Source organism: Hyaena hyaena, unplaced genomic scaffold (assembly GCF_003009895.1).
Source record: "Hyaena hyaena isolate Hyena2069 unplaced genomic scaffold, ASM300989v1 scaffold_25, whole genome shotgun sequence".
NCBI lineage: Eukaryota > Metazoa > Chordata > Mammalia > Carnivora > Hyaenidae > Hyaena > Hyaena hyaena.
In genome coordinates this window covers 2,625,241-2,643,448 of record NW_024080657.1, presented here as the reverse complement: position 1 = coordinate 2,643,448, position 18,208 = coordinate 2,625,241, and the positions used below count along the sequence as shown (strand labels likewise).

At 47.2% G+C, this 18,208-nt stretch overlaps 1 protein-coding gene across 1 annotated transcript in view; it reads right to left on the bottom strand.

Moving 5' to 3' along the window:
* Positions 1–14,169: 14,169 nt before the first annotated feature.
* ACTR5 (actin related protein 5) overlaps positions 14,170–18,208 on the bottom strand; it is a 28,332-nt gene continuing 24,293 nt past the window's right edge. The window contains exon 9 of the mRNA XM_039227184.1: positions 14,170–14,735. Coding sequence (XP_039083115.1) covers positions 14,478–14,735 — 258 coding nt within the window. The 3' untranslated portion in view covers positions 14,170–14,477. The remainder of the gene's footprint in view (positions 14,736–18,208) is intronic.

The window sequence follows — 18,208 nt, the reverse complement described above, 5'->3', positions numbered from 1 at the left end:
ACTTCCAGTTCTGGAGGCTAAGTCCACGATCAAGGTGTCAACAGGCTTGGTTTCTCCTGAGATTTCTCAGCTTGCCGATGGCGTCCCTCTTGCGCTATTCTCACAGGTCGTTCCTCTGTGTGCCCACCTCTGCGTCTCTGTGTGTCCAAACTTCCTCTTATAAGCACACCAGTCAGACTGGATTAGGGCCACCCTAATAGCCTCATTTTCACTTAATCACATTAAAATTTTTTTTAATGTTTATTTTTGAAGGAGAGAGTGACAGCACGAGCGAGGGAGGCGCAGAGAGAGAGAGAGACTCAGAACCTGAAGCAGGCTCCAGGTTCTGAGCTGTCAGCACAGAGTCCGACGCAGGGCTCGAACTCACCAGCCGTGAGATCGTAACCTGAGCTAAGTCCAGCACTTAACCGACTGAGCCACCCAGGTGCCTCCCTTAATCACATTTTTAAAGATCTTATCTCCACATGCTGAGGTGCTAGGGTTAGGGCTTCAACATACGAACTTGGAGGGGTGACTCAATTCAGCCTGTAACAGTCACACTGTCAGAAGAGCACGTGGGATAGGAGAGAGTCTTATGGCCATCTTGGGAAAACACAATCTGGCGGCACCTCGGTGGCTCAGTCAGTTAAGCATCCGACTTCGGCTCGGGTCATGATCTCATGGCCCATGGGTTCGAGCCCTGCATCAGGCTCTGTGCTGACAGCTTAGAGCCTGGAGCTGGCTTCTGATTCTGTGTCTCCCTTTCTGTTCCTCCCCTGCTTGTCTCTCTCTCTCTTGGACTCTCAAAAATAAAGAAACATTAAAAAAAAAAAAAAAGGAAAAGAAAACACAATCTGCATGGCCCCCCTCCTCCCGTGGCACCAAACTCTCCAATGGCATCACACTTTGCTAAGCATATTTGACTCATCCTATCCCTGTGCCTTTGAACATGCTGCTCTGTCTGCCCAGGATGCCCTCACCTGACCTGCTTTCACAGGCTGCTCCCATTCACCCAACCAGAGCTCACCGCCCATCCAGAGCATTGCAGACCTCGGTCCCCAGTCATTGCTGACCACCCTTATCTTCACCACCACTCTCACTAGCCCGGCCCCAACCACTGCCATTCATGGACCACTTCTCTGTGCCAAGCCAAGTTCTACTGATCTCATTTAATCCTTCTAACAACCCGTGAGGTCAGTTTTCAAGATGAAAAGGCCAAAGTGGGGAAGCCACCAACCCAGAGCTATGAACAAGTAGGTGGCAAAGTCAAGACTTGATCTCAGGTCTGCCTGCCCCAGAGCCTGTGTTTGTCACTTCTTGGCCTCTTGGGCCTCTGATGGCCTCCTCTGTGCCACCCCCACTTTGGTTTTACCTTCCTATCATAGCACCAATCCCCTGCAATAATTCGGACTGCAGCTGCTCCGGTCCTGTCTGCTGGTCTCACCGGCTTATGCTCTGCCTGCCCCAGGGAAGGTCTCACCTCGGGCTGTGAGTGGGCCGAGGGCCAAACAGGCCTTGCGCGTTCCATTGTCCGTTACATCACAGTGCTGTCACAGTAACGGTTCCCCATGAACCGCAACTCTCCACATCCACGCCTCGGTGTAGCCCCCTCCCACGTGGACTTGGGACTGGTCCCCGTGACTTGCTGTGGCCAGGGGGACATCAGCAAATCCAATGCAAGCAGGCGCTCCAGCGGCATGGATGCCCCAGCTTGGAACCCTGCCACCTTGTGCACAAAACCGGAATAGACCTGAGGATGAGAGACCCTGGGCAGAGAATGACCCGGCCACCCTACCTGTCCCAGGAATCCCAGCTGGGGCCTGGACTTCCCAAGCTCATAAGCCCACGTGCATCTTTTTGTCTCAGATTTGCCTTCTTTGCTGACCTTTCAACCTCAGGGACTGACTTCCTTTGCCCAAGTTCACACAGCCTGCAAGTGGAGGACCCAGCATTCCGGCCCAGGTCTGGCCATCTAGAAAGCAATGATCACGGCAGCAATAATGACAATAATTAATAAATAAACATCATAACAAAATATGAAATAAGTAAAATTACATTTAAATTAAAATCATAAAAATAAATAAGTATAATAATAAATATGCTATTTTACTGTTGTAATATTACTTTTTTGCTATATTCCTCTACTTAATATCAAGGACATTATAGATTTTAACCATATTTGGTGTGTTTTTATCACCATATTCTTGTTTATATTTTCAGGATAGCACACTATTCTTTGGTTAGAAAGCCGTGATGTTGGGGCGCCTGGGTGGCTTAGTCAGTTGAGCGTCCGACTTCGGATGAGGTCATGATCTCATTGTTCCTGAGTTCAAGCCCTGCATTGGGCTCCTTGCTGACAGCTCAGAGCCTGGAGCCTGCTTCGGATTCTGTGTCTCCCTCTCTCCTTGCCCCTCCCCTGCTCACACTCTGTGTCTCTCTCAAAAATAAGTAAAACATTAAAAAACCAATAGCCATGATGTTGCCACCTTGCAGTCCATTTGCTTGTTCCCGTATATGAATATAGTGTTCTTCCTGTTTTCTTTCTTCTTTAGTTCCTTGGCTCCAGGCGCACAGTCTTACGCTTGGTCTGTGCATGCGTGTGGCAGTTGTAAGCCAGGATCCGTGACGTCCAATCCCAACGTACTGCTGTATTTACCACAAGCACAGCACAGTCCCCAAAATATCACAAATAATTCAGCTTTTGTTTTTCAAATGCCATGAAAAGAAATGCAGACATGAACTTCCCAGGGACACTTAACTCAATGCCTTGCTTCCCTTCTGGCCACTACCCGCACACCTGCAGTCTTCCCAGTCTGCCCAGCTCCTCTGTATCTCTCCACAATCTCTTTCCTGTCCTGCCCTGCTTCCTCACTTTCTTCCAGCCTCTGCAGTTCTGTCTCCCTCTCCCTGCTTTCTGGATTCTATATCACAAGGCTTGCTTAATTACCTGTTGATCCCACGACACTAGAAATGTCTATGATTTTTTACATTTAAAAACTCAGGGGTGCCTCGGTGGCTCAGTCAGTTCAGCATCTGACTCTTGGTTTCAGCTCAGGTCACAATCTCATGGTTTGTGAGTTCGAGCCCCACACCCAGCTCTACACTGACAGCACGGATCCTGCTTGGGATTCTCTGTCTTCCCTCTCTGCCTCTATCCCATTCATGCTCTCTCTCTCTCTCTCTCTCTCTCTGTCTCCAAACAAATAAATAAAAACTTTAAAATATTTCTCTAAAATGAAAATAAACTCCAACAGATTCTCACTCAGGCCTTAGGACTCATAGGAGAGCGCTGTGGGGCTGGTGGGCACAGGACCACTAAGAAAACATCACTGATACAGATCATTTCCATTCCTATATGCCAGCAACAAACAGAAATTAGCCCTTTAATAAAGAGAGGCCACTTACAATAGCAATAAAAGTTGGGAGGTGGCTAGGATTCATAAACCCGCAGAGGATCTTTATGGAGAAAATCAGAACACTCTAATTCCAGGCAGTGAAGAACTGAACGTTCCAGACTTGAATAAAAGGTTCACACATGAGGGGCACCTGGGTGGCTCAGTCAGTTAAGCGTCCAACTTCGGCTCAGGTCATGATCTCACGGTTCGTGGGTTCGAGCCCCGCGTCAGGCTCTGTGCTGACATCTAGCTGAGAGCCTGGAGCCTGTCTTCAGATTCTGTGTCTCCCTCTCTCTCCGACCCTCCCCTGCTCACACTGTCTCTCTCTCTCTCTCAGAAATAAATAAAACATTAAAAAAATTTAAAAAAAAGGTTCACACATGAAATAAAGAGCATGTACAAAATCTGTATGAAAAAGATGTATGTCCCATGTCAAGGATATGAATGTGGAACGCTCGGAAGAAATTAAGTGAGCATAAATCAAAGAGCTATTCACTAAAACCACAGTGAGATATAATGTCCTGAGCATTAGGAAAAGATTTTACAGTTATAAATATGCAGGATCTGTCAAAGTCTGGAAAACGGGTAGCTACTGTAGAAAGAGTATAAATTGGTATCATTTGGGACAGTGATTTGACAGTATCTGTCAACATTTAAAACATCCTCTCGAAAATAAAACATAAAAAAATAAAATAAAAGGGGGCGCCTGGGTGGCTTAGTCGGTTAAGCGTCCGACTTTCGCTTAGGTCATGATCTCGCTGTTCGTGGGTTTGAGCCCCGTGTCGGGCTCTGTGCTGTCTGCCAGCTCAGAGCCTGGAGCCTGTTTCAGTCTGTGACTCCCTCTCTCTCTGACCCTCCCCTGCTCACGCTGTCTCTCTCTCTCCTAGAAAGAAAATAAAACATTAAAAAAAATTAAAAAAAAAAAAAAACATCCTCTCGTCCAGCAACTTTCATTTGTAGAGTGTATCCTTTCTGAATATGCATGTGTGCAGGGATATTCACTGCAGCATGATCCTCAAGGGAATAAATTCAGAAACAGGGACGCCTGGGTAGCTCATTCGGTTAAGCATCTGACTTTGGCTCAGGTCATGATCTTATGGTTTGTGAGTTTGAGCCCCGCATCAGGCTCTGTGCTGATAGCTCAGAGCCTGGAGCCTGCTTCAGATGCTGTGTCTCCCTCTTTCTCTGCCCCTCCCTGACTAATGCTCTCTCTATCTTTATCTCTCTCTCTCTCTCTCAAATAAATAGACATTAAAAAAATTAGAAACAGAGCTATTCAAATGCCATTGAAAAGCAGAATCATTAAATAAATTGTGACATGAAAAATCATGGAATACCATTCAAATGTTTGAATGAATGAGCTGACTTCCAACAATGTGCAGGAAATATATGAATAAAAACTTTTGTAGTCTACTTCATGACATGAAGACCTGAGCAAAGGAAAAAAAGCACTTTTCCATTTGGGGCTAGAAGATTCAATAAAGGAAAGATACCATCTTTCATTTTTCAATCGATAATTTTAATGAGATGCAAATAAATATTCCAACAGGATTTTTCTGGAGCTTCACAAACTGATTCCAAGGACCATGCAGGAAAAAAAATTTTTTAAGTCATTAAAAAAAGAGACAGAGAGAGAACTTTGGGGAGACAAACTCTGTTGCATTTCAAAGTGAGCAACAAAGTGAGAATACGAGTTCATTATGAATTCAGCAATAGACAGAGAGATGGATAGAGCAGATGAGTGAGTCTGGAAGTAGACCACAAAATATAAGGTCATTTAATAAATAATGAAAGTGGCATTTAAATCAGTAGAGAAAAGATAGATTACTTAATAAATATTGTGGGTACAATTGGCTAGTTATCTGAAAAGTAATTCAGCTGGAGTCCCATCATAAACCTAAAAACATCAATTCCAACTGGATAAATAAATCACGGTACGTGCATGCAGTAAAGTGCTACAGAGCAACGGGCATGAATGAACCATGGCTACATGCAACAGGGATGGACCTTAAATTCTTATTTAATGTTGATTTATTTTTGAGAAGGAGAGAGTATGAGCAGGGGTGGGGCAGAAAGAGAGGGGGAAAGATGATCTGAAGCAGGCTCCGCACCGACAGCAGTGAGCCTGATGTGAGGCTCGAACCGGGGCTCAAACCCACAAACCGTGCAATCATGTCCTAAGCTAAAGTCCAACACTCAACTGACTGAGCCACCCAGGTGCCCCACAGCCAGCTGGATCTTAAAGCCATGTTTAGGGATGCACAAATAGGTGGTAAAACCATAAAGAGCACAAAAAAGAATAGGTTAGAAGTTGATACAGTGGTTTCTTACCAAGGGAGAAGAGCAGATTTTGATCAGGAAAGATCATTCGGGGGGTTTCCAGGGAGGGGCATCAAGTAACAATGTTCAGTTTCTTGACCACCATGATTACACAGGTGCTCGTTTTATAACAAGTTGTTAAGTTGTATACATTTATATTGTATGGCATTATGCATGGGCTTTTTTTACATAAAAAGGTTTAAAAGAACTAAATATATGGAAAGAACACAGAAGATGTTTTTTTCATTATCTCAGAGTAAAGCTTTTCTAAAGATGAGATAAAACCGGAAAGCAATTTTCAAAGATTGCTTGATTTGAGACCATAAAGAATTCTGCACGGAAAAATAACCTCAACAAAAGTCAAATGACAAACACCCATTAAGGGAAAATGTTTGCAATGCTTATCACATTTCTTAATATAAAAGAGCAGAGGATTGGGGGGCGGTTTTTTGGAACGCTGTGAATGTGCTCTCCATTAAACATAACATAAAAACAAAGGAAAAAGAGGGGCACCCAGGTGGCTCAGTCGGTTAAGCGTCCGACTTTGGCTCAGGCCATGATCACATGGTTTGTGGGTTCCAGCCCCGCGTCGGGCTCTGTGCTGATGGCTAGCTCAGAGCCTGGAGCCTGCTTCAGATTCTGTGTCTCCCTCTCTCTCTGACCCTCCCCTGCTCACACTGTCCCTCTCTCTCTCTCAGTAATAAATAAGACATCAAAAAAAAATTTTTTTAAACAAAGGAAAAAGAAAGAATATGAAGCTCTCTTTGTATTGTTGTGGTATCATCTCCAAGATACACTGTTATGCTGTGTATAGCACGCTCCTATTTGTGGGAAAAGTATATATATATATATATATATATATATATATATATATGTCATGGATATGCTAATCACATTCTCATGGAGTTTTTATCATGTTTGTGATACATATACACATACATACATTTTTCAAAGATGAGAAAGAAGCCACTTCGTATGCAATGATATAGAAAAACATCTAAAACATATTGCTGCGTGACAAACAAAACAAGGCTAAATGAAAGTGCTATTGCTTTTTAATTTTTAATTTTATTTTTTTAACATTTATTTATTGTTGAGAGAGTCAGAGAGAGAGCGTGAGGGTCGGGGAGGAACATAGAGAGAGAGAATCCCAAGCAGGCTCCACCCTGTCAGTGCAGAGCCTAATGCGGGGCTCCAACACATGAACCATGAGATCATGACCTGAGCTGAAATCAAGAGGTGGACACTTAACTGACTGAGCCACGCAGGTGCCCTACTTTTTAAATTTTTTAAATGGGAAGCTTCAAACACATGCAAAAATAAAAACAGAGCTATGAACCCCTGTACCTATGTCCCCCCACCACACTCAACCAACACATGGCCACCCTTGCTTCCTCTCCCCTCCCTCCCCTCCATCCCTCTCCCCTCCACTCTAGCAAACCCCAGACATATCATTTCATCTACAGATGCTTCAGTACGTATCTCTAGAAGCATCCCCACCCCTCTCTCAGCATGATAATCACATCCGAAAATGAAAATAGATCATTAATCTTTCATATCATCGAACATCCAGGATTCACATTTCCCAGAGTTTTTTAGAAGTTGCTTTAAAAGTTGATTCATTAGAATCAGGATCTGAACAAGGTCCAAACTTCCTATTTGTGTTTCATTTCAAGTGTCTTTTAATGTACAGGTTTCCTTCCTTTTATCCCCTTTGCAGTTTATTTGTTGGGGGGAAGGGGAGGTTAATTTATAGGTTTCCTCACCCTGCCTCTTTTTTCCCTCTTTGCAATTTTTTTGATGGAAGAAAAACAAAAGAGGGTTATTTGTCCCAGAGGACTTTCCGCCTAAAGGATGTTGCTGATTGCATCCGCATGGTGTTGGCCTGTTTGTGACCGATTTGACCCACTCACCGCACTCAGGTCCTCTGTCCACCTTTCTCCACCCTGATCTTCGCCCCTGGAGGCTGACCTACTTGGACGCCATCCTCCAGGCTCACTCACCCTCTGGCTCCAGGATTTGGCCAATAGGGAGCCCTGGGGGAGGGAGGGAGCCCTGGGGGAGGGAGGGAGGGAAATAGATGAGGTCAGAGTGTTCGTTTCCCCTCCCTGCAAGGCCACCTCAGGTTGGCTGCGCTCCTTGACTGGAGGGAACTGTCCTACAGAGCTCCCTACCTTTCCAGCTTCTGGCAATTTCTCCCCTTCTGCTGGTGAAGCCTTTTCTGCCACACATCCCACTAATTCTTCACACTCTGACTTCACCTTGATAAATAACCTACCTCTTGGAATTTTCCTAATACGAGTTCACCTGTTGGGATCCTAAAATATACACTGATTCTCTACTCCCCACCCACCCCCGCTCAGTATTTCTAGCAAACTGGCAGTTAAATCTGGAGGCTTGACCAGTACTTCATAGATGGCGTTCAATATGTTATTTATATTGCATCACATCAGGAGGCATATAATATCCATCCATTATAAAGATACCATCAGCTTTTCACCTAAGATTTTTTAGCAGGGGTTGATGATCATTGCCTCTTGCCATTATCAGGAGTTAGAAAATGGTTATATTCTTTTTTTTTTAATGTTTATTTATTTTTGAGAAAGAGAGAGGGAGAGCAGGTAGGGGCAGAGAGAGGGAGAGAGAGAATCCCAAGCAAGCTCTGCGCTCTTAGCCCAGAGCCCAATGTGGGGCTCCATCTCTTGAACCATGTGATCATGACATGAGCCGAAATCAAGAGCTGGACGTTTAGTGGACTGAGCTGCCTGGATGCCCTGGGAAATGATGGTGTTCTATCATTCTTTCTTCATATATTAGCTGGAAACCCTCTATAAAGAAATCCCATATCATGTATTTGTTTTCTATGGGGCACGGTTGGTACAGGAAAGGCAGAATCAATACCTGCTTCTTTCACTTTATATCCTTTTCAAAATTATGAGCTGGTTCTTCCAAAGGTAACCAATGATGAATTGATGGATTTTAACATCTGATGTGCTTTAACCCTTCATTGTTTTCTTTCTGATGCTCCAATGAGCTCATCCCTTGGCCAGTGGGAACCGCTTCAAGTTACCTCCTGGGCTCTTTCAAGATGACCCAGGAGTCTTCAGAAATCTTTGATAGTTTGTTTCCTTGCTTTCTGATGCAACAAGATTTTCCAGGTTCATCTTGTATAATTCCTGCCCCAAAACGGGAAACAGCCATTTCTCCAAGGAGCCCTGGTTCCTTTTAATGAGAAACAGTGCCTTTTAATGAGCCCTGGTTCCTTTTAATGAGAAGCCACACTAGGGGTATTTCTTGATACTGGCCTGTTCATTATTTCTAGATCATATTTCCAGCAAGACATTAATACTTTCAGGGAGAAAATACATCATGTGCTCTTACAGATACTTGTGATCCAAATTCAGGTTTATAGGACTTATAATTTTTTATTTTATATTTTTATATCTTGTCTCTTCTGCTGGAGATGCTGGTTTCTAACAACATTGACATAATTATTTGCATATATACATTTACGTCTTCAGAATAGCCATACCAATGCCACTACTAACAACATAATTGCTGAAAACAGTTCTTTTTTGTTCTTAGACTATATCCCACTGAAGATGTGCATTCACTTACTGGGGTTTTTTTTTTTCCTCATTGCAGTGAAAAAAGCCACTTAAAATAAAATCACCTAATTAAAGTCACCTCATTCAAGACATAAACTAAGACCTCTCTGCGTGAGTGAGCTGACAACTTGATAATGAGGTTCCCTTGGGCCGCTTTGCTCTTGATTTTTAAGGATTGTGCTCGTATTGTGAATAAAGTTCGTTTGTTTCATAATTGCATGTAACGTATACACAGTTCCAAAGCCAAATGTACGAAACGTGTATTGTTAACTCAAAGTCACAGTCACGGGAGAAAGAAGAGGGAAATTGAAAACATGGATGACAAATAGTTTTACCTTCATTTTTAAACAGAGGTGTCAAATGAAACGCTATTCTTTGGGCAATATATAATTAGGCAAAGCTACCAATTACACTTTTTTAAATTTTAAAGGTACCAACCTTTTTGAAGTTTTTTTTTTTTACAGCACGATTACATTTCTCTGAAACCTAGGCGACTTAAAAGAGTCCTTTGTCACAAATGACGTTTGCAGCCAAATCAGAACACGAGGAGAGTCCCACCTTTTATCCGAACGGCCTCTTTGAAACAGCTTGCTGCTGCTCTCGGGAGGCTGCCAGCTTTTCCAGACGTTCAGGGCAAGAGGGACCGCCTCCTTCTTTCTGAGACTCTCTTCCCTAGAAATTGCCAGTGAGGAAGGTCTTCATTCTCAAGGCCAAGCCCTGAGCAGGCCTGGGAACTCGGAAGATGGCAAGGAAAAGAACTTCGGGAAGTTTCCCAATTCTGCTCCCAGACCTCACAAGGGGCCACGGCCCAGGAACCTCACCTCCCCGGCTACCTCCACCCCCCCACCCCCGCTTTGATCTTCTTCACCTGAGCAGGCTCCTCTGGAAGCTGTTCATTCTGGTCCTTCTCCAAAATCGGCCCCGAATTCAGAAAAGAACCTTCGGGATGTTTTGCAACCACATCACCTTTGGGGCGCCCCTAAAGTTGGGGCACCACTTAGAGGTACCACAGGGCCTGTTCACGCATCCTATTTCCGGATCCATGGCTCAGCACACGGAGGGGAGGCGGGGACGAGCTGGGTGTAAGTGGCAGGCCTCCAGACTTCCCAGCGGACCTCAGTAATTTTGGAAGAGCTTCCCCACTGTCAGACCCAGAAATGTGGGGGGAGCTGCCAAGCAGAAGAGGCTGGATCCTCCTCCTCCTCCTCGGGACAGGGAGGGGGTGGGGGGCTTTGTAAATATCTGGGGCAGTTTTATTCAGATTCCTATTTGTGTACTCTAGCTACTGGGTGTGCCTTCTCACCACGCTGACGGGAAGGCCGATGACAAAGGCTGACAGGATCACTATCAACAGGACTTCCTCAGTTCATACTCTGAACACCCTTCACTGTGAATAGTGCTCGGCCGTGGACACTGGCAATGATAAAGCCTTCTAGATCTAACAACACTTAGATCTGACCCAGTCCAAAGCACTGCTGGTGTCCCAAGGTAGGGAATGATCATTAAGTAAAGTCCTCCTCTCAAACTAAAGTTAAAGAAGCTTGTGTAGACTGAGGAAAGCCCGTCAGCCTGGCTCCCAGGCAACCGCCAGATGGTTGGCATGATCCGCGATCCACGACAACCCACTCCCAGCCACGTGCTTACTGAAATGTGACACAGGCTGGAAAGAACCAAGGTGAATTTATCTTCCAGACAATTCTTTGTTGTCCAGGTTGAAGAACGGCCGTGAGGAGAATCCCAGTGCACTTCCTCTAGAAAGTTTCCAAAACCTTCCTTCCAGAGGGAAGCCCCCGCCCAGTCCTGTAGCATTCCCTGCAAAGAATGTGCAAGCACTGAAGCCAAGGAAACATCCCACCACCACCACCTTCCTGACCAGAGTCAACATGAAGATAAATGCCCAGCTTTCTAGATTTCTCCAAAAGACTACTGACTATATTTAAGAAATTAAAAATGTGTTATGGGGTTTATAACATAAGTAATAGCAAAGCACGATACCATTAGCAAATCTACAAAAGGGAAAAATGGAGTTCTATGTGACAACACTCTTAACATTGTAGGCAAAGTGTCCTAGAATCAAGTCATGACAGATGATGATAAGTTAGGCATGCACACTGTAACTTCTAGAACAATCCCCTCAAAAATGACATAGAGACATAACTAGCCAGAGGAGGTAAAATGGAATGCTAAGAAATCACACAGGGCTAAATTATTTGTGCTGGCCAATGATAAAAATCTTGAATAGGTGTGCATAACGTCAGTTCTTGGTGGAAACATCTCGGAGCTGGGACTTGACTGTTGACACCCCTGTCCCTTCCTTTGCGTCGGGATGGCAGAACCCTAAGATGGCTTACAGTGATTCTGTGGGACAGTGCCTGCCCCCCAACCCGTATGTACCTGCTGACATTCATGGGACATGCAGCATAGGAAATAAACCTTGTGTTAATTAAGGCTCTGAGATTTGTGGTATTTGGTGACTATACTTGCATTCCTGGAATAAAAACCACTTGCTCTCCATGTATTATCTTTTCATGTGCTGAGGGATTCTATAAATAATTGACTTGTGGTTACTTCACTGATATTTTTAAGTGAGACTGGGCTATAGTGTGTGTGTGTGCATGTGTGCATATGTGTGCATGCAATCTATCAGATTTGGATACCAGTTATGCCTAAAAATAATGTAGAGAATCTCTTTTGTTTTCTATGCTCTGAAAAAGTTTAAGGAACATTGGAAGGATCTAGTCTTTAAAGGCTAACAGAATTCTGTGAACTCAACTGGATCTGGAGCCTTTTTGAGGGAGCAGCTCTGTGACATGGTCTTTAGTTTCTGTATGGAAATGGCTCTTTCCAAACTTCATAGATCTCTATCAGGGTCAGTTTTGGTAAATGATATTTCCCTAAAACATGATGATTTTATCTATATTTTTAACTGTATTCACAAAGACTTCTCCCGAGCAGTTATGATTTTCCTTGTTTTAGTAACTGTTTCCTTATTATTTCAGGTTTATTCTTTCTCCATTTGTTCTTCTAGTTTTAAATTTTTATTGGTCTTTTTCTAGCAGGTTTTCTAGTATTTCTTAAATTTGTTTTTTTTCAAAGAAGCTTATTTCACCATTTTCATTTTTTCATAATTCAATTTCTTTTGTCAACTCCCTAGTGTGACACAGGACCTTTAGAAAGTCTGATGACACCTAATTTTCCTTTATAGTGCAAATCACTTTGCCTTTTTGCATAAAGGGCTGGCAAGGCGGATTTCTCTGGCTAGGATTTTCTTAGAGTTGACACTTCCGAGTGAGTTTTCCCAAGCAGACACACAGCATTATCTCTGCAGAACATGTTCTCCTAAGAGGTAAAGTATTACTGAATTGCCATCTTAAATATGAATTTTGTTCCATTGTTTTTCTTCCTCTACAATATAAAACTCAACACAAATTATCTTCAGCTATGTTCAGCTTGATTCGAGTTCCGTTGCCTGATCTGTAACTTTCTTATTCTCTCATTTGGTACTTCATTTTTTTTCTTTTCTCAACCCTTGAGCACCTTGGATTTAGGTTTCTGAGATCATCTTTCTGTTTTATTCAGTCTCTTCCCTGGGTCCTGTCAGTTCCCATTTCATATCTGTCTAGTCAATTCTACCCAGAGCTTTCCATTTCTGTTGCGGTACCCTCGCCACTGTATCTGCTTGCCTACTTATTTTAATTCACATTGGAATGCTGCATTACAATTTTCCTCTGGCTTTTTCCCCCCCAGTGTTTTTTGCTAACAAGTTTGACTTTGAACTTTCTGGATTGGGTCTTTTCTTGCGGTATCCCCATTAGGACGCTGCAGTGTTATTAATGTTCACACTTGAGCATGTGCGATTTACCTGAGCCACCACTGGCTGGAGGATACGGGTAAGGAGCAGGACAGGGTGAGGGTTTGCGGTGGGGCGGTGGGGCGGGGGGGGGGGGGGGGGGGGGGGGGGGGGGGGGGGGGGGGGGGGGGGGGGGGGGGGGGGCGGCGGTCTTCGAGTCTCTCAGGGGCGCCCCCTCTAGGCACCGCGAGGCAGATTCTCCAGTATCTGGACACCACTGCATGGTCAAGCTTCCTCTGATCCTGTCACTGTAGTTAAGCCTCCTGCACCAACGCCTTCTGTGGCCCCCCATGCCACCTCTGTGGCCTCGGGGCCTCCCTCATGCCCTGAAAGGGATCCTCTCCAGGACCATCAGCTCTGGTCCTGTGCCCTTTCCAACCCCACCGCCCCACCCACCCCTTCCTTCATTGCCAGAGCCAGCTTGCCTGGGGATAGCTCTTTATTGTTCCCTGGGTTTTCCTTTCGCTAGGAGTCCTCCGTCTTGTGGGCAAGTTATCTGCTTGCCTCTGGCTTGAAAACTTCCCACCCATATTCAGATTCCTTCCCAGACTCAACCTGGACATGTTTCCCTAATAAATGACCACAAACATGGTGCCTAAGGCAACAGAAATTTCTCTCCCAGTTCTGCGCAGGTGACACCCAGATCAAGGTGTCATGTGGGCCATACTGTCTGTGAAAGGGGAGGACCCTTCCTTGCCTCTTCCGGCTTCTGGTGGCTCCCGGCGTTCCCTGGCCTATGACAGCCTTACTCCAGTGTCTGCCTCTGTCTTCACGTGGTCTTCTTCCCTGTGTCACTTCTTACATAAGGACACCAGTCACTGATGGAGGGCCCACCCTGAATCCAGGCCCCTGAGATTTCATGGGTGACTGCTCTCGTTATAACAACGTCACCTTTTTTTATACACGTGGGAAAGGCCTCCACCTGCTGGGCATGTGCGCAATTCTGAATAAAGTCAAGAAGAGTAACTACACCGGCAATATAAATTTTAAAGGATTTTTAAGGTATTTTTTTTTTAAAAAGGATTTATTTTAAATGAAGAAACAATTTTCACATTTTGTACATCCCTGTCCTCCACCGTCTTCGTTTACTGCTGCGGGAAGCTGCTGCCACCACTCATCCTTGGTTCAGCAAACACCCCAGAAGTCACCCAACGTCTCTTCACTGCAGGAGCCCCGAGCCAATGCAGTTCCAAGGGTGCCTCCGAGCGACCCGTGACCATTCTGCCCAGGAGCACCCAGCCCACAGGCCAGCGCTCCCGGAGGGCCCAGCCACAGCCAGCACAGCCCCCGCCAGGAGTGCTGGCCCACACGGCCCGGGGGTCCCCGCTACGCCTGTTCGCCCGCGCCGCCCCCAGCGGCCCCCAAGCCTTTGCCGGGTGCCTGCGCGTCTGAGAAGCGTGAGGCCTGCTTGGGCAGGCGGATGGGGACGTAGATGTTGGATGCACAGTGCTCCTTGAGGTACTCTCCCCCCTTCTCTTCGTACTCCTTCCTGGTGATCCAGACCTGGTCGTCGCCCAGGTGATCCAAGGCCCAGTCCCGAGCGCCGTACCAGGCGTCCAGCACCGGGTTGGAGGCAAGCTGAACCTGAAACACAAAGAGCACTCAGCAGGGGGCCGTCGTCTAGGCGGCAGCGGCAGCCCAGGAACGCCCACGCGGGACGGCCTCCCCCTGCCCACACGGCTGAGCGGAGACGCCAGGCACATCCCAGGAGGGCGCCGGGCACACCGGGCTCGGCCTGGTGGCCTTTACCACCACTGCGCCTGCCCCTGAGGGTCAGAGAGGCCCCCGCTGCCCACAGGAGGGAAGCGGAGGCTGATGCGAGGAGGCGGCGGCAGCATAGGTGGCAAACGAGCCTCAGGAGCGGAGCCGGGAGAGGACCGCCTGGGGCTCTCCAGGCCGCGGCCAGTGCTGTTTCCGCGGCTGTGTCAGGCCAGGCCGGGGTCAGCGGCCCCGCAACCAGGCTGACCTGACCGGAGCGGGGAACATCCTCTGTAGCTCGAATCAGGCTTCCTGCTTCGCCTCCCCTCAGTGCTCCCTTCCCCAGCACAGGAGCCCCGGCTTGGAATGGTGGGCTCAGAACTTCCTGAAGTAACAGGCAAGTGAACGATCAGCAGGCACAGGAGGCAGAGGAAGCACATAAACACCAAAGTCAGGCGGCCACCAGGCCGGGTGCTGGGGGAGGGACATGCCACAAGAGACCCCGAATAAACGTGGAGGAGAGCCCCTGCTCTCTGGCCAGAGACTCGCCGAGAGATGAGTGCAAGCAGGTGGACACTCCTGGCATCGGCTGAGTAGTGACAAACGGTGGCTTTTGTTATTACCAACGAAAAAGCAGTCAGCTACACGAAGACAACAATGGAATATGACAGAGCCATACAAAAGAGGCTTTGACCGTGTACCTACTAACACAACAAAATGGTGATTTGAAAAGTAAAAATACATACATACGTAGGTTACAAAATAAGCCATCAACATTCTCTTTTTTTGGTTAAAATCATACACATTTAAAAGTTTATTTAACTTTAAAACACTACTATGGTTGAATTTAAAATGGTTTGCTGCTGGTCGCCTGGGTGGCTCAGTGTTTTAAGCGTCCTACTTCGGCTCAGGTCATGATCTCATGGTTCATGGATTCAAGCCCCGCATCGGGCTCTGTGCTGACAGCTCAGAGCCTGGAGTCTGCTTCGATTCTGTGTGTGTGTCTCTCTCTCTGTCCCTCCCGCATTCACGTTCAGTCTCAAAAATAAATAAAACAAAAAAATTTTTTTAAAAAACGGTTTGCTGTTAAATAAGAAAACACTGGAGCACCTGCATGGCTCAGTCAGTTAAGCATCCAACTCTTGATTGCAGTTCAAGTCATGATCTCAGGGTGGTGAGGTTGGGCTCTGCGCTAGCCAGGGAGCCTAATTAAGATTCTCTCTCTCCCCCTCCCCTCCATTTTACACACTCTTTCTCTCTCTTTCAAAAAAAAAAAAAATGAAAGCAAGAAAGGAGGAGGAGACGGAGGAGGAGGAAGGGAGGGACCAACAGAAACTTAAAGATGTAAAAGTACACATTTAGGGTCTTAAATGGTTCATGTCTGAGCCACTGCTGCACACATAACCGACACTGTTAAGACCAGGGGCTAGTGCTGGCATGACACACAATTTCCGCAGCTGCAAAGGAGCAGGACAGGCAGCAGAGATGAAAGACGGGCCGAGCCACAGGAGGCCGAGCCAGCTGACGGACAGCAGGAGGGGAGCCCTGGCGGCATTCCTACAACTAACGTGCACAAAGTCATCCACAGGAAAGGCTTTCAGGAGGATCAAGATATAGATCTTAAATAGCCAATAATACGACGTGGGCTCAGTACCATCATCACAAGTCACGGCCACTGGCTCACACCTATCCCCACCCTCTGCGCCACTGCCCAACGGTCTGGGCATCCTCAGCCTCCCTCACGGGCACCCCCACCCTTCCGATGCCCTGAAATGCTGGTGTCATGTAAGGCCTAACCATGGACACCACCCAGCCTCCCAACAGTGCCCACTAATGACACAGTTGCCCTCGGGGCTCCGCATCCACCCTCCTGCCTCTCTCTCGAGCACTCAGCAGCTGGCCATGAGTCACAGCCTCCTGGGCATCTCCCTGGCAACTCAACCCTACCCGCCTCAGGAGTGGGGCTCCTGATCCAGCCTCCAGCCTGCTCGCCCTCTCCCACTCCCCAGCCCAGCAGATGTCGTCTGTATCCCATCAGCTGCCCGACCTAGAACTTGGGGTTGTCTTGGGTCCCACCCTTCTCTCCCCAAATCTGGCCTGTTACTCAGTTCTCAGAGTTCACCCCCTCACCTCTGCCACACCAGCGTCCCCATCCTCTCCCGGTGCTGCAAGGTTCCTACCGAGGACACCGAGCCAAGGCCTGGCACCCGACAGTTCACGGGACAGCCTGTTCTTCCCTGCTGAGGTGGGCCTAGTCGGGAGTACAGGGAGGGCCAGGGAAGGCTTCTGGCATAAGTGACACGTAAGCCAGCTGTGGCAGACACTGGACTGAGATGGAAAGAATATTCTAGGCAAAGGGACCGAGCAGGTGCAAATGCCCCGAAGCAAGAAAACATGGCTTACTGGGGAGCTAAGGAGAGGGTGGCAGGGAGAGTGATCCGAGGTCAGATCACAGGAGCCCCCGCGGACTGTGGTGAGGAGCGAGGCCTCCACAGTGAAGCCCGGGAGCTGCTGCCTAACTGGCCGCCTGCTTCTGATACTAACTGGCCGTCTGCTTCCCAACTCCCCCATTTTCCACAACAGTCAAAATATCTGCCTAAATTCAGAAGGAATGAAACAAGTCCCATGCTTAGACTCCTTCTCCGTCCCACGTGGCCTGACAGTAACAACAGCCGTGCAGGGAAGAGTTAACCCGCAGGCCCGACTGCTTCCGGACCATCCTGGCTGGTACCCGGGGCTCGGACCTCAGGGGGCCTCCACAGTGGACCCAGGGAGCAGCTCACTGCTCCTGCTGTCTGGATGTGCTCTATGCTCAACACCTGCTTCCCTCTGTGAGTCTGGAGTTCAGGGACCGCCAGGCATCCCCCGGGAAAACCCTGGGCACTGAGTCTCTAATGAGCTTCACAGGTTGGTGACAGCCCACGTACGTGGCCACAGCTCATTGCTGGGGAGAAGTAAACGTGTCCTGTGTGACGCCACAGTGGCTTGTACCTGCTTTTCCCCACACTTCACCCCTTGCACCTTCTCCCTTCACTGATTTTACTTTGTTTCAAATCACAGCCAGGAGTGTGACGGTATGCAGATTCCTGTGAGCCCTAGCAGATCACGGAACCGGGACCGACCCCAGGGAGCAGCCCCCCCACCGCTGCCCTGTACAACAGGTAACGTCTGGGTGTTCGTTCCGTGCAGGCCCTATGCTGAGCACTTGACTTGCACTAGCATGCTGAATCCTGGTGACAGGAGGGATCATTACCTCTTTGTACCAGTGAGAAGACAAAGGCTCGGCAAAATTCAGTAATGGTGGTGCTGGAGCTGAGGCCAAAGCCCAAAACCCACGCCGTGAATGTGTAATATGTCAC